Below are 20,802 nucleotides of genomic sequence, written 5' to 3' on the forward strand. Positions count from 1 at the left end.
TACGGTAGAGTTCTCTTTGGTTTATCAAACTTGTTTTAAGAGTCTGATACTCTCTACTTGCCGCCTTATGATAACGAAAGGTGAAGATTACGAACAGTGATCAATCTCATAAATCCCACAAGCAATACAAAATAGAGAGTTGGGCAAACACGGACCCCTGGATATACTAGAGGTGGGATCAGGTGCCTAAGAGGAGTAAGCATCCCCTGTCGACCGACCACACCCGTCGTGAGCCCTATATCTTGATCAGGTAAACGGAATTATCCGTAGTCAAAATCAGTGTGCCAAGAATGGCCTAACAATCGGTATGAAACACGTCAGTCAGCATTTGACCCAATGATAGGTTGTATTGGCAAACTAGATTGTTACAACGCGACCAAAGAATTTGCGTAATACTTACTTTAAACGAGACTGTTGAAACCCCCGCACCTTTAACTTGTTTGTCAGTAGCCTGCTTCGATTTAAAAACTGACCAAAAGTAGAACAAGCTCTTGCGTATCGAATCAGTTGAGAGATATAGACTCCATATACAGGTGATAATGGAATGTTGCTACATAAATATGGGAAGTTGATTAATATGATTATTTATAACGTGTGGTTACTCATACACCGTAACAAGCATTGCCTATGATTATTTACATGTATAGCATATAGTTATTTACATGTATAGCATATAGTTATTCATTGCAATCTCTACATATGATTATTTACATGTATAGCATATAGTTATTCATTGCAATCTCTACATATAATTATTTATAACAAGGTTATTCATAATAAGTATTACATAAAATTATTTGTTTTATTCACAAGTATTTTAAATTATCATTCATAACGTACATTGTATGTTTAATCATAACACGTATTTTAATAATTATCTCTAACGTATGGTTATATTGATAACAAGTATTATATACTATTATTCATAACATGTGGTTATTCATAACAAGTATTACATATGATTATTCATAAAGTATGGTTATTCATAACAAATATATACATGTACATATGATTTTTATAACGTAGGATTATTTAAAGCACACGATATAGATTGTGTGTGAAATATATTAGAGCACATGTTATAAATTGTATGTGAAATACAACAAAATGAAGAACAATCGAACAAAATCATTTTACAATTCAAATAAAACAGTGAAAGGATATCAAACATAAACCGCTGAAATAAAGAAAAGTCTGTAGCTTCCTCGTCACCGGAACGACGAAAGGTTAAATACAATCTAAATGTTCTGAGATTCCTGATAGGATTATTCCGGTTAAATCTTATGTTACCCATACAATCCTATGTTACCCATACAATCATGTTATCGTATGTGTTGAACTTGATCAATTATCATCGGACTGGTTTTTTTCTTGTAAACAGGGACGCAATCACGCCTATTCCTCCTCAAATTTAAATTTATCCATCGTCGCATCTAACATGCTATGAGACCAATGTCATTCAAGATCGCTAATAGGACATATACAAGAGTTTCGGTATATCATCGGGCGGAGAGCCAATGGATGCTTTCAAATGAGAATGAATGGTGAATTCTGATCAACAGCATTTCATGATACATTCAACCAGTCCTTGCTCTCTTCACAATTCCTGAGTCGCCGTTTGAACCTGAGAGAAGATTGGATCGAAAGAAAGTGGCTTGTTTCAGTTCGGGTGCGACATTCTGTACGTAGCCATCATATCCCATTCTTTTCATCCTGAGCCCGATCTCTTCCGTGTATACGCTCTCTTTTGTTTGCTGTATGTAGACTATATCCGGTTTCATGCTGGTCACGTCATTCTGCAAGGTTGTGGCAAAATTGGAAAGTTCGTTTTCCTTGAGACCAGAAGCATCGAACTGCATGCAGTAAACTGATTTGTCCCCACGCACCCCATTTCCTGTAAGGGAGAAAACAAAATCATGACTACATCATTTTAGATGCACAAGGAGTTTATGAAAAAGTATAGTTGACAAAATACAGATTTTTATTCACTGGTACATATATTTACATGTCACCATTATAATCGAAATGTGAAGATAACGAGCAGTGATCTGTCTCAGAAACTTAGGAGAAGTATTGAATATTGTTAATGTTTAACGTCCCGCTTGAGAACCTTTCACTCATATCGAGACGTCACCATTACCGGTGAAGGGCTGCAAAATATAGGCCTATGCTTGGCGCTTACGGCCTTTGAGCAGGGAGGGATCTTTATCATGCCACACCTGCTGTGACACAATACCTAGGTTTTTGCGGTCTCATCCGAAGGACCGCCCCATTTAGTCGCCCTCTACGACAAGTAAGGGGAACTGAGGACCTATTTTAACCCGAATCACCAAGGGACCAGTATATAAAGAGTGGCCTAATAATAGGTATGAAACACACATCAGATAGCATATGACCCCATGATAGGTTGTATTGGCAAACCAAATCGTAGTCTATGTTTTAAAACTTCAGGGAAAGAAAATCACTTCACTATATGCGTTAATTCATTATAAGCGTGTTCGCTTTAACACTACTTTACTGTATAGATATCAATGGATTGGAGTACTATTGATAATTTCTGAACAATGAGTCGCCAGGTTCAAACTTGGGTCGCACCCCCCTTCTTAGAAAATTTTCTGGGGCCCAACTACGCAATGTCTATCAACGATTTGAAGATTAACATTTTTGCCAGGTTCCACCTATAAAAATGAAGAATGGGGGTACTACATGATTGCATTAACAACCTTTCAGGGCATTGTTTTCCTTACCGTTCCAGTAAAGCTGTTTGTTGTTGCCGGTACTCCTTGAATGTATTCGGAGATTTGGATTCTTCAAAATTAGGTTCGAGGACGTGCAAGCGGTCAGCATCTGTTTCCAAAAAATAACTTCCATTAGTCCGACATATGATAGTCAATGTAAATGTAAACGCTCAACAACTACGAAAGCCAATGTTAAACGCGGAACTTTTCATTTAGTAACTAAAATGTAATTATCAAATCAATTTGTGACAACAATTTTAAATAATTTTGTAACAAAAATGTCATTAAGGTCTTCCGTAACAACGGAAGACCTTCTACTGATTGTGCTGGTTAAGATTATTCTTATTATTCTTTTTTCTTTCTTTCTTTTTCCTAGACGCCAACTTTGAAGCTTCATATCTCGCTCATTTCTGCATGGGTTTTGCTCAAATTTTCAGGGTTTATAAATTTTACAGAACGATTTTAAAATGTACTACATTTCAGAAATTCCCTTCTGTTCACGAGTTATTCCCCTTTGAATGAAATTTTAGGGGCTTTGGTTTTCAGACAAAGGCTCCGAGACTGTATAACCTTGAGCAGAAAATGCATTGAAAATGAAAAGTATGAGCATTGTAGTTGTGCACATCGTTTTTTGTTTTTTGATTACAGCGTTCGAAATGGTGGTTGACAGGGTTCAAAAATTAGGACGCCTAAAGGAGCAAAAAATTACACATATTTTCCTTTGTATCTTTTAAATTAAAAATATTTTGTAAAGACGTGTAGAACAAAAGTTGAGCAAAATATTAAGAGCTTTCTTTTGATATCCCTAAAAGGGACTGGCCCCTTAAATTAGGGATCTGGGGATATTCAAAGTTTTCGCTTTATAACTAAAAAACGGTAAATATTTCGATATGGCTTTCGCTGGAAAAGACTATTCATAGCACAGTCACGTGACACCATATACACACGAACACAACACGGATACGATGACAATATATGAATGAATGAGTAAACAGGTGAATGAATGAAAGTGATTTCAACAATAAATATGTAAACATGTCTGTTAAATTTCGTGAATGCGACTCTGTGACATGTACAATATGAAAACAGTAACACAGTTTAGACACAACACAAATCCGGTACATACAGAAATAAAGGGGGGGGGTGATATAGAGGGTACAAAGGGACGGTGCCTTCTCACAGTCAATTACAATAACAAATACCACTGATATTGGTCAGTAAAAAAATTATGAAGCAAAAACAAGAGTCGGATATTGCGTTGAACTAGTAACTTGAATAACATTGTATGCATCATATGAAAAGGCGAAAAGGTTGACAAAGGTTTCAAAGTCCACAATATGAATACAAGGGTTGAATGTTAGAATGATAGACAACGATTTTCATGCATCCATGGTTTTCATACGTAGTGGTGTATCTCAGATATTGAGTGGAATGGGATGAGTGCGCGGACCAAAACTAGGCGCCCGGGGACACCCCCACCCCCACTGAAAATTTTGAGATAAAAGATGGTGAAATAGAGTCACCTTATAGACAATACTTAGGTTTTATTTTCATGTTGCTGAAATTGCAGTTTATGAAGAAATCGCGGGTTCTAGTTTTTTTTTTAACGATTAATCAATAAAATGTCGTAATTATCTTAATTATCTAATGTTTATGTGAACGGTTAATTGCTTTAACATTTAGTGTGAACTCTCAATACAGCCTCGTAAGTATAAAATGGAGTACATGTACTTGTGTGATCAGGTGATAAAACGGCGGGGGGGGGGGGGGGGGGGGGGGGGGGGGGGGGGGCTTCCCTTAAATCCTCCACTGCCCAAATCATACAAAGCATTCACTGGATGAAAAATACAAGACTGAATCACTACGGAAACTTAGGTATATTATGGTTTCTGCCAAGTTTCCGCACTACAGAACCAAGGCGGTCCACGTTTTTCTGTGGCTTCCACGACGGAATGTTTACCACAGACACTTTAGTTATGACGTCTGTATACAAACAAGAGGTACTGTGAGCAATGCTCACTAAGAATACCCCCCGCTTACCCCAATCTCCCAAAGGGTGTTGGTAATAGGTATAAACTACCTCTTTTCTGAATGTAAAAAACAAATGGCATGACAAACCGAACCATATTGCTACTTCGATGTCCAGTGTGCATGACCTTTGACCTTTTGACCCCAAAATCGATAGGGAACATCTTCATCCCATGGGTAATCCATATGTATGATATGGTTACTGTAGGTGGAAAGGATAACGCTTTAGAGCCCGGAAACCATATTGCTATTTCGATGTCCAGTGTGCTTGACCTTTGACCTTTTGACCCCAAAATCGATAGGGAACATCTTCATCCCATGGGTAGTCCATATGTATGATATGGTGACTGTAGGTGGAAAGGATAACGCTCTAGAGCCCGGAACCCATATTGCTTCTTCGATGTCCAGTGCGCTTGACCTTTGGACCCCAAAATCGATAGGGAACATCTTCATTCCATGGGTAGTCCATATGTATGATATGGTGACGGTAGGTGGAAAGGATAATGCTTTAGAGCCCGGAAACCATTGCGTCTACAGACGGACGGACAGACGGACGGACAGACAGACGGACAACCCGATTCCAGTATAACCCCAACCCCCCCCCCCCCCCCCACAACTTGTTGCGGGGGGTATAATAATAACATAATGATATAATACATAATAATGACATTAATATACAGACAGCAGAACTTAATTAAAGAAACAAGTGCTGGTGATGTCTACATGTAACTTTTCAGAAATCAAGGGTTGAAAAGTGTTGCAGTGAATTCAAACAAAAACTGTACAATTGATTATTGTGAAAATTGAGGCATTCCATGTTTTTCTCTGTCCAATGTTTGATGCTGTTTTGTCGAATATTGTGCTATTCTTATCGCAGACCCCACCTGTAAAAAAAAAGGGGGGGGGGTAGGGGGGCACAGCATACAGAGACCTGGTCAGAATATAACTTGATAATTTTTATGCAGGACTCTGAACGGGAGTGTAGTTAATTACAATTTATATCAAAGGCCTGTTTCAACTAAACTAAATAATTATTAGTGTTATCGTTTCATATTAATTAGTGTTAGTTCCGAACATGAAAATAGAGTTTGGCTGTGTACATCAAATTTTATTTACAGACAGAATAAATAGATAGATAAAAGAGATAAAAAGATATAGATAAATAGACGAGATATAATTATAGATAGACAGATATAATTATATGGGAGAGGGCAGCATTCCGCCTGCTGTCTAATTCCTATACATGTATATGATATGATTTAATTAGTTATTCCAAATTAGGGCCCAAGCGGGCATTTAACACTCAACATATATGGAAATATAAACATGAATAAAATACTGTATATATATTGAATTTGAGTGTTTTCGTGAATCAACGATAACATCGCTAACATCTTATATTATTCATAATTAGTGGTGGATTCCAGACTTTGTAGAGGGGTGGGTGGTGGGGTGTTGTGGGGACCTCACGTGCTCTAGACAAAGCCCTTGTTGACGCCCCACGGGACGAAGTCACTGGAAGCTCCTGGGTATAAGCAAACAGAAGGTCTAGGTATCTATTCAGAGTAAGATTCCGTTCAGTGGCGTAACTTCCATTGAGGCAACCGAGGCAGCTGGTAAAAAAACCCCCACCTTTTACGTTGTTAAAATGTCGATAGGTTCTGGGGGGTGGGGGTGGGCTGCACCCCCCAGACCCCCTGCCTCGGTAATATTCGAACCCAAGCTACGTCTATGCCGTTTTCTAAGTTTGAAACAATATTTCTCATTATTTAAGTTTAGGATGAAATATGAGATTGTTCCAGTTTGATTTGACGTCAGCCTCGTTACACGAGTCTTAAAACAGAAAGAGGTGGGGGTGGGGGTGGGGGTCAGTAAACAGAAGTTACAAGTAATAAGAGTACAGACTGTAAGTATTCAGTGAAGAGAGGCATCGATCGATCGTCTATTTATATTCCCGACTGATATATAGGTAACCTGCACTTCACGTGACCTTCACCATTGTTTTGTAAACATTATCTCGGCAAGATTATTTCATGCACAATTCAGTGTAATTTCAAGTTGATAACACGTAAATAATACTTATACAGTTAGGTGAAGATTAGCTATTACGCTTAATTAATTACGTTGAAATATTAATTAGACTGAGCACTACCTTGATGCCCGATGCCGCCTGCATCCTTATCCTCTGTGCTAGCATTATTTCGGTCTGCAGGTGCCCGCTGTCACTGCACGACTTTCTAATACCTCACTGTCCGGTGGTCAACTCTTAACACGTAGATTCACTGACAGCTTCACTCGTGATGTTTATTTATTAAGGAATTCCGCGAAGTCGTTCACATGAGTCTAGGGATAAACAATTAATGACATCATACGTTTCTCATAACCGGCATGTGTTGTCGTTTCCTTCACTTGATTTGGCAAGTGTCCACACTTAAATCTAAATTTGTATCACACGCTGTATATAATCACGAATTTAAACAATGTTTTAAATTTAAATATGTCTAGAGAAGAGACCTACATGTATCTTTGCATCAAATGAACGCCCATTAATAAACCACGGATTTTAAAATTACTAAGTCTTACTCGGCAGGTCTTTTTGAATTGTTAGCTCGTGTGTGTGTGTGTGTGTGGGGGGGGGGGGGGGGGGGGGGGGGGGGGGGGGGGGGGGCTCAGTATCGATATTAAAGCCTTCTACATTGTGTGTTCTAGGGCTGCATTACAAGTTTTGCAATGACATTTTGTTATGATGTCTCAGATAATACATCTACAATACATGGGAAGATTTTTTTTATAGGTGGCATATCTTTCTGAAGGACAGACGCTGAAGTGTGTGTGTTGGGAGGGGGGGGGGGGGGGTACTTCCGTGTGTAAAAAAAAAACACCAACCAAACTCCATAACATTGCATGGTCTTCAAGAGAAATGTCTCACAATTTTGCGGGATCTGATGAACGATGGATAAGGTCTTGTGAGAAATATAAAAGCAGAGGCGACCTATACATGTAAATATAATTTCGGTCAAGCTCAATCTTATTAAAACAAATCCCTTCGATCAGTTGAACACGTTTCTTGTGTGACCTTTTTATACTGAACTCAGTATAATAAAAAAAAATTAATCATCATATTAACTACATTCCCTACTACTGAAATTCTAAATAGAAATTCGAGGTTTACTATGATAATTATGATTGGATGAACATTAGGTTTGAACACATGCTGACCTCTTCATGCAAGAAATCATAGGTACATGTGTAGCAGTAGGACTGCAGTTCTCTGGCAGCAAAACAAAAAAAAAAAACAAAAAAAAAACTGAATACGGAAAACCTAGAGATCAACATCTTAGAAAAAAAGCTTTGGCTTACAACATAAAACATTATTCTGTGCACAATTCCGGTCCTATATCTCTGTATGTTTATATTCCATATCAAAATCTTGCTACAAAATATTCTTACATCTTTCTCCAGTATACTTGTCAAGACAAAACTTCAAACATTACTTAAAGTCTGGTCAACACCCCCCCCCCCTTTCTTTAAAAGTGAAACCTACATTTTGCAGCTAACCTAATCTTACATAAATCCTTGAAATTTTCTATGTGCAATTGTTGTAAAAATTTGAATTTTTCAAACAATAATTTTTTATTATACATGTATGTCTACAGAGAATTCCTGGTGCAATGAAAACGAGGAGTTTTGAAAAGGGTGAATATTTGCTCTAGTGGTGCAGGAGTCCAAAAAATTTACATTTAATGTCCCCCAAATCCCAAAGATGCCTCCTCATACTAAATTTAAAAAGAGGAAGTGAAAAATGTTCAATTGTTATCACACGACCGCAGATTCAACGCAATAGGTCATCTGATTGACTCAGGTGACCTAATTATGTTTGTGGTAAATATGTGTCATTTTGCTTGAAATTACATGTAAAAAGACAAAATTGGTACAATATTGGATTAATCATAGAGTAATTAAAACCAATCATGGGTAACAAACTTACACAATTTTATTGATGAAAGATTTGTAACCTAATTCTATTCTCACAACTTTAAAAATATCTCCGTTTCAATATAGAAGACTTTCATAACTGACAACACAAAATCTAGGGAAGTAAAATGAAAACAAAGATATCAAATTCAAGAAATTTCATGTGACAATATCTCAGACAGTTCTGTTATACACGAATACATTTTCAATGTTTTTGCCCTCGATATCTTTACCACATATTGTAATGATACCCGTTTCTTCGTGAATGTGTTGCAATTTTGAACAATGTGCGCATGAATCTCGATAAACATAGTACATGTACGTCTATTTTAATGGCTGGGAATGCTGACAGAAATGAAAGGAGAATGAAAATATCAGAAATAAATTTTTTGAAAATACATGAGGGTATGAACTGCAACACTTCATGCCGGAATACTTTTCGTGAAGCGTGTCAGCTCGTCATGAAGTATGTCGGTGTGAAGCATCACAGTTCATACCCTCATGTATTCTCAATAAGATGTGATTGAGAAACACTGTCAGATGCTTCTGAATGACAGCAAAGTAATGTTGGTACTCATAGAAAGATCTTGTCACAAGAATGCACAGGTCAAGTATGAAAGCTCTAGCATTAACTCTTCAAAAGTTATGGCCAAGTTCAAGTTTTTCAAAAGTAGGTCAAACTATAAGGTCAAGCTCGCAAGAGTCGAAACATTTGCTACCAAACATTCAAAAATTACAGTCAAGGTTAAGGTTTTTCAAAAATAGGTCAAACTTAAAGGTCACAAGGTCAAATCTTTTCCTCCCTAAAGAAAGGTCTTGTCACAAGAAATACACATGAGGTGAAATATGAAAAGCCTATCACTCATCAATCAAAAGTTATGGACAAGGTTAAAGCTTTTCAAAAGTAGGTCAACTCAAAGGCCAAGGTCACAAAGTGAAAATTTTGTTACCTAAATATGAAACCTTATTCCCCCGTCCATTCAAATGTCATGGCCAAGGTTAAAGTTTTAGAAAACAGACAGGCTACATGTCCCCAAATCTGATTATGGGGGCATAAAAATAAAATCTTGTGTGACAATATCTCAGACACTTCTGTTATACACTAATCAATACACACTATTTCACTGAGCGCATGTTTCTACACGTAATGTGCGAGTTCTTCCCCAAACAGAGTCTTAAATAACTATCTATCCTCGAATGAATCGATGTCACACGCCCTCGTCACTGTACTGGAATAACAGACCACTGTCTCTCAGCTTTAGAGCTATCTTCACATTCATTCTCTTGTCCTGTTCTGCAGACAGTTGGTTTTGCCAGCTTCCAACTTTTCCTGGAAATGAAATGAAAATAATTTACACTAGATTTGTCAAAACAGAAGCACTCAAATTCAGTGCTGTTTAACCTGTTTCAGAGAAAATTTGTGCAGCCTTATATTAAGATGTTATTATAATCAACTGATTCGAGAGAATTTGTCAAACAAATAAACAACTAAATCAATGCCATGTCTTCCTTTTGATTTTGTTTATAATCTAATAACAGACTCACCCAGTGTGTAAAAATATGTGCTTATGTGCAGGCACACTATATTCTACATAATGATAAGTTGCGAATATCATCTTTAAAGGCAAAAGAGAGAGAAAGAGAGAGAGAGAGAGAGAGAGAGAGAGGGGGGGGGAGAATTGGATTTAAGACCTGGACAGAAGCAAGCAGGGTGGCAAAACAAAGGATAGAATGGAGAGGAATTTTTCATGGCCCATAGATAGAGAAGGAAATAAGTAAAAAAAAATACGTGATAATAATAATAATAATGATTGGTTTTATATAGCGCCTTTTCCAGCGTATGCTGCTCAAAGCGCTTTACAATAATCAATGTACATTATTACCCCAGCAGACCTTATATCAATCTAGAACTTTATCAGCCTCCTAGGAAGCATACAGTGCAAGCTGTCATTACAAGCGCTAGAGCACTAACATTCTAACAATATCTTTTACTGTCTATAGCCAGGTACCCCTTTTACACTTGGGTGGAGTGAGGAAATTCATGTAAAGTGCCTTTAAGTGCTTTTAGTGTAAAGTGATCTTCTACAATCTGTATAACAAAGGGTCTTACTGTCTTATAAACACCTAAACACAGTCATTTCATATGTCTTATAAACACCTACACACAGTCATTTCATATGTCTTATAAACACTGAAACACAGTCATTTCATATGTCTTATAAACACCTAAACACAGTCATTTCATATGTCTTATAAACACCAAAACACAGTCATTTCATATGTTTTATAAACCTCAAAACACAGTCATTTCATATGTCTTATAAACACCGAAACACAGTCATTTTATATGTCTTATAAACACCGAAACACAGTCATTTTATATGTCTTATAAACACCTACACACAGTCATTTCATATGTCTTATAAACACTGAAACACAGTCATTTTATATGTCTTATAAACACTGAAACACAGTCATTTCATATGTCTTATAAACACCGAAACACAGTCATTTCATATGTCTTATAAACACTGAAACACAGTCATTTCATATGTCTTATAAACACCTAAACACAGTCATTTCATATCTCTTATAAACACCAAAACACAGTCATTTCATATGTCTTATAAACACCTAAACACAGTCATTTCATATGTCTTATAAACACCGAAACACAGTCATTTCATATGTCTTATAAACACCGAAACACAGTCATTTCATATGTCTTATAAACACTGAAACACAGTCATTTCATTTGTCTTATAAACACCAAAACACAGTCATTTCATATGTCTTATAAACACCTAAACACAGTCATTTCATATGTCTTATAAACACCAAAACACAGTCATTTTATATGTCTTATAAACACTGAAACGCATTCATTTCATATTTCTTATAAACACCTAAACACAGTCATTTCATATGTCTTATAAACACTGAAACACAGTCATTTCATATGTCTTATAAACACCGAAACACAGTCATTTTATATGTCTTATAAACACCTAAACACAGTCATTTTATATGTCTTATAAACACCAAAACACAGTCATTTCATATGTCTTATAAACACCGAAACACAGTCATTTTATATGTCTTATAAACACCTAAACACAGTCATTTTATATGTCTTATAAACACCAAAACACAGTCATTTCATATGTCTTATAAACACCAAAACACAGTCATTTCATATGTCTTATAAACACCTACAGACAGTCATTTCATGTGTGGTATAAACACTGAAACACAGTCATCCTGAACTAGTGTCTTATCGCTTTCCAGGAAACCGTCCCTACACCAATAATTTGGTGTACAGAAATGGTCAAAACTTCACACACAGATGACAACGTGGACTTACCGTGTCGTAGGAATTCTGCCCCCTTTAGATCTCGGAGTTTTCGATCGTTCATCCACTGATGATTGACAGCCGGGTTTTTCTTCATTTCATCAAAACTACAGTGCTTGGCAATCCTCTGCACATCTTCTGTTGTCAGGTCTCTCTGTAGAAATGCTGCTACTTTTTTGATACTTCCTTCTAGATCCTTCAAAGAATTCAAATATACAGTATATTTATTTTTACATTCAGTAAATCTTTTTTCCTTATCAGCATTATTGTAGAGTTCATATCATAAATTAAGAGGCAATTAAATGGAGCAGTCCTTCGGATGAAACCGTAAAAACTGAGGTCCGGTGTCACAGCAGGTGTACCTTCGTCATGTCTTCATATGTCAGGAACAGGATACTAGGCTGGTCTTTTATTTCCCAGAATTCCAACACATGTCTTGACCAAGGGCTGTATGGAACTGAAAGTCAACAGTAGCCATTTCTTAACATGTATATATACACTGGCATAGCAGTATTTATCTTCAACAAACACACACAAAAATAGGTTTAGAAAAGTGTATTTATTTGTGGTAGTCTTAAAGATGAAAATAACAATTAAATTGATACTCTACTATACTCTAAAAATAATGAATGAAGAAAAACATCTGAAAAATTTCATCAGAATTTCATTTCTAAGTGCTCACCCCTGTCTTTGAGAAACGAATCTACAAAGTCTGTCAGCTTGCCATTGTATCGTGTTATACTCCGCAATGATGAGACAAGATGGAAATAGGACACCACCACATCCTTAGGATTCCTCGCAATGTAAACTATCTGTACAACCAAATATAAACTATCTGTACAACCAAACATAAACTATCTGTACAACCAAACATAAACTATCTGTACAACCAAACATAAACTATCTGTACAACCAAATGTAAACTATCTGTACAACCAAACATAAACTATCTGTACAACCAAATATAAACTATCTGTACAAACAAACATAAACTATCTGTACAACCAAACATAAACTATCTGTACAACCAAATGTAAACTATCTGTACAACCAAATGTAAACTATCTGTACAACCAAATATAAACTATCTGTACAAACAAACATAAACTATCTGTACAACCAAACATAAACTATCTGTACAACCAAACATAAACTATCTGTAAATCCAAACATAAACTATCTGTAAATCCAAACAAAAACTATCTGTACAACCAAACAAAAACTATCTGTAAATCCAAACATAAACTATCTGTACAACCAAACATAAACTATCTGTACAACCAAACATAAACTATCTGTACAACCAAACATAAACTATCTGTACAACCAAACAAAAACTATCTGTAAATCCAAACATAAACTATCTGTACAACAAAACAAAAACTATCTGTACAACCAAACATAAACTATCTGTACAACCAAACAAAAACTATCTGTACAACCAAACATAAACTATCTGTACAAACAAACATAAAGTACCTGTAAATCCAAACAAAAACTATCTGTACAACCAAACAAAAACTATCTGTACAACCAAATGTAAACTATCTGTACACCCAAACATAAACTATCTGTACAACCAAATATAAACTATCTGTACAACCAAATATCAACTATCTGTAAATCAAAACATAAACTATCTGTACAACCAAACAAAAACTATCTGTACAAGCAAACATAAACTATCTGTAAATCCAGATATAAACTATCTGTACAACCAAATATAAACTATCTGTACAACCAAACATAAACTATCTGTATATCCAAACATAAACTATCTGTACAACCAAATATAAACTATCTGTACACCCAAACATAAACTATCTGTACAACCAAATGTAAACTATCTGTACAAACAAACATAAACTATCTGTACAACCAAACATAAACTATCTGTACAACCAAATGTAAACTATCCGTACAAACAAACATAAACTATCTGTACAACCAAACATAAACTATCTGTACAACCAAATATAAACTATCTGTACAACCAAACATACACTATCTGTACATCCAAACATAAACTATCTGTACAACCAAATGTAAACTATCTGTACAAACGAACATAAACTATCTGTATATCCAAACATAAACTATCTGTACAAACAAACATAAACTATCTGTAAACTATATGTACAACCAAATATAAACTATCTGTACAAACAAACATAAACTATCTGTACAAACAAACATAAACTATCTGTACAACCAAACATAAACTATTTGTACAACCAAACATAAACTATCTGTACAACCAAATATAAACTATCTGTACAACCAAATATCAACTATCTGTACAACCAAACATAAACTATCTGTACAACCAAACATAAAGTATCTGTAAAATTGTATATAAAGTACAATGTATCTGTAAAATATTATTTTGGCATAGTAATGTTATTCTAACATGCCAATATACAAAATCATAAACTAGAGATCTGTAAAACATTATTCTAACATGAATTATAAATCATAGATTGTTAAATGTTATTCTGACATAGAAATACAAATTATCTGTAAAACATTATTCTGACATAGAAATACAAATTATCTGTAAAACATTATTCTGACATAGTTTATACAAACTATATGTAAAACATCTTTATAGGTTTGATTAAGTCTTTATGCAGACCTTACCTTCGGATGGATTTTATTTATCTCCTCTGGTAACAATCTGAGAGGAAGATGTGTTTTTATAATTCTGGGGGAGTCTTTGTTGGCGAGGTCTTGTAGAGAAGTTGTTGGAAATTCCAGGTATGGTATTCTCTCGTCAGAATCCACAGCACAGCTTGCCTCGAAATCGAGAGTCTGCACCAGGAATACAATTTCCTGAATCCAAGTCATACCTGTCAAATCAAACTATATCAGTGTCACCAAACTATCTCTGTGTCACCAAACTATCTCAGTGTCACCAAACTATCTCATCATGTCACCAAACTATCTCATCATGTCACCAAACTATCTCAGTGACATCAAACTATCTCATCATGTCACCAAACTATCTCAGTGACACCAAACTATCGCATCATGTCACCAAACTATCTCTGTGTCACCAAACTATCTCAGTGACACCAAACTATCTCATCATGTCACCAAACTATCTCATCATGTCACCAAACTATCTCTGTGTCACCAAACTATCTCATCATGTCACCAAACTATCTCATCATGTCACCAAACTATCTCAGTGACATCAAACTATCTCATCATGTCACCAAACTATCTCATCATGTCACCAAACTATCTCATCATGTCACCAAACTATCTCATCATGTCACCAAACTATCTCATCATGTCACCAAACTATCTCAGTGTCACCAAACTATCTCATCATGTCACCAAACTATCTCATCATGTCACCAAACTATCTCTGTGTCACCAAACTATCTCATCATGTCACCAAACTATCTCAGTGACACCAAACTATCTCTGTGACACCAAACTATCTCAGTGACACCAAACTATCTCAGCATCACCAAACTATCTCAGTGTCATCAAACTATCTCATTGAGTCATTGACACCAAACTATCTCAATGTCACCAAACTATCTCTGTGTCACCAAACTATCTCAGTATCACCAAACTATCTCAGTATCACCAAACTATCTCATTATGTCACCAAACTATCTCAGTGTCACCAAACTATCTCTGTGTCACTAAACATATTCGTCAGTTGCGCATCATTACTTAAAACAACAACAAACTCTATAAACCTACCTGATCTTGGATAACCTATAATCCATATATCATTTTCTCGGACGCCGAATTCAGAAATATCCTGCATTTTCTTTTCCGCAAAATTTGGTAAAACAGTGTCTTTGAACAACACCATGTTGGCCTTACTGCACTGATCATCTTTAACGTCACTGAAGCCTTTCCGTCGTCTGGAGTTACTCAATATGACTTTACTGTAAAATATGGTACCTAGAATACATAATCCTAAAGCAAGAGAACCATAAGTCGCATTCAGTAACCCTTTTCGGCGTGCCTCCGTTCGGAATGGAAATACGTATTTGTCGCCTTGTTTAGGCGACCCCTTTCCTTGATTAAACACATGGGAGCGCTGGTAATATCGCACCTGTCTCTGTATACGATTTAACCATATGCAGTCAATTCTTTGCAGTCTACAAGTTGATGTTCTTAAAAGAATAGGGTTTCTCATCAAGTTAAAAACAAATGCACGTGGGTTCATTCTGTCAATGTCAACACTGCTTAGTAAGTCGTACGTAAATGTAGTCGGATTTATCAAAAGAAAAGAAAATGCATGAAAATAAAATATGAACTCACCACTCATTTGTAAATTGAACATTAAAATTTTAGGTTAAAATGTGTTTTATCACAGGAGTTTGAAATTTTATCAATAAAGTCAATATTAAATTCACTTGTTTGACCAAGCCATGAGCTTCGCTATGCTAACATATACATATGTAGCTCATGGCTTGGTCAATCAAGTACATTTTATTGACTTTATTGATAAAATTTCAAACTCCTGTGGTCAATAGAATCTAGAACAGTATTGGCCATTAATCACTTAAAACAAATGCATACAGGTTACAGACTATATGTTATTTCATTGGGGGGGGGGGGGGGGGATCTAATATTTTCTACTTCAAATAGATAATGAACAAAAACTATTTTGAATACTCAACACAGAAGATATTCTTGATCTTGTGGGCAGATTTATTACTAATTACATGATATAGTGATAAATATGTATGTTTGACATTTATAAAAGAATTATGTGTTCTTGAGAATGCCTTGTCAGCTAAATTGTTAATTATTGATTTATAATTATTCATATTCTATCGTTTGGAATATTTTCTCTTCATTGTTGTAATCATGTTCATGTTTATCTGAATTAAAAATAAGGTATTCTATTCTATGTATACAGGTTATAGCAATCTGATTAAAATCAGATCCTTTGATCCGCTCATGTAGATCCCTGGCGAATCAAAGAATCTGATTTTAATCAGATTGCAGATTACAGACTTATATGTACATGTCTTACTCAGTTATCTGCATGTAGATATCAAATTATGTATGATAATTTCCTCCCAAATCCTTTTAAATCGATTATAGTTCTGACTTGAGCGAATCCAGAAGAAGGAGAGAGGAGGGGTCCAGTCCGATCAGGGGGGGGGGGGGGGATCTATGATTTTCAATTTATGACGAAATGTAAGATAATTCTTATGCAAAGCATAAAATCGTCCGCTAAAATTTCAAAGTTTACCCTGGATCCAAGCAATCACACAGAAATTGTAACATGAAATGTCTTAAATCAACAATAGAAACAATCGTAATCCCATTCATGAACTCATTTTCGTAGCAAAAGTTTCGCGAATTAACGCGAAACTTTAACGTTTATATAACACGAAAATTTCGCGAAAATTAGTGTTATACCGCAAAAATTACACGTTCTTGTCACAACGAAACCTTTGCGGTTTGAAAAAGAAAAACGGTAGACTTTCTAGACAATAAAATGTGTTCAAACCAAACCAAAAGCATATCAAATGACAACATTATAAAACAGTTAGCTACAAAGGTTAAGTATGTGAGCATTTTAGGGTTCTTTTCCCAAAGATGGCAGCCAAGGAACATAACCTTTAAAATGTGTGCATTCATCCATTGTCGGTAGAAAATGACTAAGATCACCAAGTGCTTTCTAGGGACGGGTTTTTTAGGATATCAAATGAATAAAAACAAAACTTCGGATGTAGTTCCTACTTCAGAAGTGCTAGCTTGAGACTGGCGAGTTCCTATATAAGATGCTAGCTTGAGACTGATGAGTTTGTATATAAGGTGCTAGCTTGTTATGACATGAGACAGGTGAGTTTCTATATAAGGTGCTAGCTTGCTTGTTATGACAAGAGACTGATGAGTTTCTATATAAGGTGCTAGATTGCTTGTTATGACGTGAGTCAGGTGAGTTTCTATATAAAGTGCTAGCTTGCTTGTTATAACAAGAGATTGATGAGTTTGTATATAAGGTGCTAGCTTGTTATGACATGAGACAGGTGAGTTTCTATATAAGGTGCAAGCTTGAGACTGGTGAGTTTGTATATAATGTGCTAGCTTGTTATAACAAGAGACTGGTGAGTTTCAATATAAGGTGCTAGCTTGTTGTAACAAGAGACTGGTGAGTTTCTATATAAGGTGCTTGCTTGTTATGACACGAGACTGGTGAGTCTCTATATAAGGTGCTAGCTTGAGACTGGTGAGTTTCTACATAAGGTGCTAGCTTATTATAACAAGAGACTGGTGAGTTTCTATATAAGGTGCTAGCTTGTTATAACAAGCGACTGGTGAGTTTCTATATAAAGTGCTAGCTTGTTAATATAACAAGAGACTGGTGAGTTTCTATATAAGGTGCTAGATTGCTTGTTTTAACAAGAGACTGGTGAGTTTCTATATAAGGTGCTTGCTTGTTATGACAAGAAACTGGTGAGTTTCTATATAAGGTGCTTGCTTGTTATGACAAGAAACTGGTGAGTTTCTATATAAGGTGCTAGCTTGTTATAACAAGAGACTGGTGAGTTTCTATATAAGGTGCTTGCTTGTTATAACAAGAGACTGGTGAGTTTCTATACAAGATGCTAGCTTGCTTGTTATGACATGAGACTGGTGAGTTTCTATATAAGGTGCTAGCTTGTTATAACATGAGACTGGTGAGTTTCTATATAAGGTGCTAGCTTGTTATGACATGAGACTGGTAAGTTTGTATATAAGGTGCTAGCTTGCTTGTTATGCCATGAGACTGGTGAGTCTCTATATAAGGTGCTAGCTTGAGACTGGTGAGTTCTATATAAGGTGCTAGCTTGTTATAACAAGAGACTAGTGAGTTTCTATATAAGGTGCTTGCTTGTTATGACATGAGATTGGTGAGTTTCTATATAAGGTGCTAGCTTGTTATGACATGAGATTGGTGAGTTTCTATATAAGGTGCTAGCTTGTTATGACATGAGATTGGTGAGTTTCAATATAAGATGCTAGCTTGCTTGTTATAACAAGAGACTGGTGAGTTTCTATAGAAGGTGCTAGCTTGCTTGTTATGACATAAGACTGGTAAGTTTCTATATAAGATTCTAGCTTGTTATAACAAGAGATTGGTGAGTTTCTATATAAGGTACTAGCTCGAGACTGGTGAGTTTCTATATAAGGTGCTAGCTTGTTATAAAATGAGACTGGTGAGTTTCTATATAAGGTGCTAGCTTGTTATGACATGAGACTGGTAAGTTTGTATATAAGGTGCTAGCTTGCTTGTTATGACATGAGCCTGGTGAGTTTGTATATAAGGTGCTAGTTTGAGACTGGTGAGTTTGTATATAAGGTGCTAGTTTGAGACTGGTGAGTTTGTATATAAGGTGCTAGCTTGTTATAACATGAGACTGGTGAGTTTTTATATAAGGTGATAGTTTGAGACTGGTGAGTTTGTATATAAGGTGCTAGCTTGTTATAACATGAAACTGGTGAGTTTCTATACAAGGTGCTAGTTTGAGACTGGTGAGTTTGTATATAAGGTGCTTGCTTGTTATGACATGAGACTGGTGAGTCTCTATATAAGGTGCTAGCTTGAGACTGGTGAGTTTCTATATAAGGTGCTTGCTTGTTATGACTTGAGACTGGTGAGTTTGTATATAAGGTGCTAGTTTGAGACTGGTGAGTTTCTATATAAGGTGCTAGATTGCTTGTTATGACATGAGACTGGTGAGTTTGTATATAAGGTGCTAGCTTGAGACTGGTGAGTTTGTATATAAGGTGCTAGTTTGAGACTGGTGAGTTTGTATATAAGGTGCTAGCTTGTTATAACATGAGACTGGTGAGTTTTTATATAAGGTGATAGTTTGAGACTGGTGAGTTTGTATATAAGGTGCTTGCTTGTTATGACATGAGACTGGTGAGTCTCTATATAAGGTGCTAGCTTGTTATGACAAGAGACTGGTGAGTTTCTATATAAGGTGCTTGCTTGTTATGACATGAGACTGGTGAGTCTCTATATAAGGTGCTAGCTTGAGACTGGTGAGTTTCTATATAAGGTGCTAGCTTGTTATGACAAGAGACTGGTGAGTTTCTATATAAGGTGCTAGCTTGCTTGTTATGACAAGAGACTGGTGAGTTTGTATATAAGGTGCTAGCTTGTTATGACACGAGACTGGTGAGTTTGTATATAAGGTGCTAGCTTGTTATGACATGAGACAGGTGAGTTTCTATATAAGGTGCTAGCTTGCTTGTTATGACATGAGACAGGTGAGTTTTTATATAAGGTGCTAGCTTGAGACTGATGAGTTTCTAGATAAGGTGCTAGCTTGCTTGTTATGACAAGAGACTGGTGAGTTTCTATATAAGGTGCTAGCTTGTTATGACATGAGACTGGTGAGTTTGTATATAAGGTGCTAGCTTGTTATGACATGAGACTGGTGAGTTTGTATATAAGGTGCTAGCTTGAGACTGGTGAGTTTGTATATAAGGTGCTAGCTTGTTATGACATGAGACAGGTGAGTTTCTATATTATTATTATTAAAATTTATAAAGCGCACAATTTTCTATTTAAGGTGTTAACTTGATTTCCATGACACATATCAAGTTGGCTTTGTTATAATTGAACATCACATCCATGATTCAATGGGCTATTTCTCATATATGATACAACAATTACCCAAATGAATCATGTTATTACTCCCTACTCTAGCAAAAGTGAGAAATCACTCA

The 20,802-nt window shown here is 35.9% G+C and overlaps 2 protein-coding genes across 3 annotated transcripts; both read right to left on the minus strand.

Moving 5' to 3' along the window:
* Window positions 1-788: 788 nt before the first annotated feature.
* Window positions 789-7,211, minus strand: LOC125674476 (uncharacterized). 2 transcript variants are annotated; one of them, XM_048911622.2, is made up of 3 exons: window positions 6,919-7,211; window positions 2,748-2,847; window positions 789-1,894 (listed from the first exon to the last, which is right to left on the minus strand). In XM_048911622.2, exons 1-3 carry the CDS (start codon window positions 6,961-6,963, stop codon window positions 1,578-1,580), a joined length of 462 nt encoding a protein of 153 aa, XP_048767579.1. In that variant the 5' UTR covers window positions 6,964-7,211; the 3' UTR covers window positions 789-1,577. The 2 variants fall into 2 exon arrangements, with proteins under 2 accessions (XP_048767579.1, XP_048767578.1); XM_048911621.2 differs by having other exon boundaries at window positions 2,724-2,847; window positions 6,919-7,132.
* A 1,531-nt stretch (window positions 7,212-8,742) lies between these two features.
* On the minus strand, window positions 8,743-16,307 carry LOC125674469 (estrogen sulfotransferase-like). The gene is made up of 6 exons (XM_048911615.2): window positions 15,814-16,307; window positions 14,734-14,942; window positions 12,776-12,905; window positions 12,456-12,550; window positions 12,106-12,289; window positions 8,743-10,071 (listed from the first exon to the last, which is right to left on the minus strand). The coding sequence occupies exons 1-6, from the start codon at window positions 16,286-16,288 to the stop codon at window positions 9,950-9,952; spliced, it is 1,215 nt and encodes a 404-aa protein (XP_048767572.2). The 5' UTR covers window positions 16,289-16,307; the 3' UTR covers window positions 8,743-9,949.
* Between the last annotated feature and the right edge of the window lie 4,495 nt (window positions 16,308-20,802).

Source organism: Ostrea edulis, chromosome 3, assembly GCF_947568905.1.
Source record: "Ostrea edulis chromosome 3, xbOstEdul1.1, whole genome shotgun sequence".
NCBI classification, from domain to species: domain Eukaryota; kingdom Metazoa; phylum Mollusca; class Bivalvia; order Ostreida; family Ostreidae; genus Ostrea; species Ostrea edulis.

Excerpts from the sequence above, each read along its gene's own strand:
- LOC125674476 (XM_048911621.2), bottom strand. The coding sequence starts at position 6,963 with ATGCTAGCACAGAGGATAAGGATGCAGGCGGCATCGGGCATCAAG. Across the intron at positions 2,848-6,918 it reads AGGCGGCATCGGGCATCAAG|ATGCTGACCGCTTGCACGTC; the intron begins GTAGTGCTCAGT and ends TTTTGGAAACAG. Across the intron at positions 1,895-2,723 it reads GGAAAACAATGCCCTGAAAG|GAAATGGGGTGCGTGGGGAC; the intron begins GTTGTTAATGCA and ends TCTCCCTTACAG.
- LOC125674469 (XM_048911615.2), bottom strand. The coding sequence starts at position 16,288 with ATGAACCCACGTGCATTTGTTTTTAACTTGATGAGAAACCCTATTCTT. Across the intron at positions 12,906-14,733 it reads TAAATAAAATCCATCCGAAG|ATAGTTTACATTGCGAGGAA; the intron begins GTAAGGTCTGCA and ends TTGGTTGTACAG. Across the intron at positions 12,290-12,455 it reads CATATGAAGACATGACGAAG|GATCTAGAAGGAAGTATCAA; the intron begins GTACACCTGCTG and ends AATTCTTTGAAG.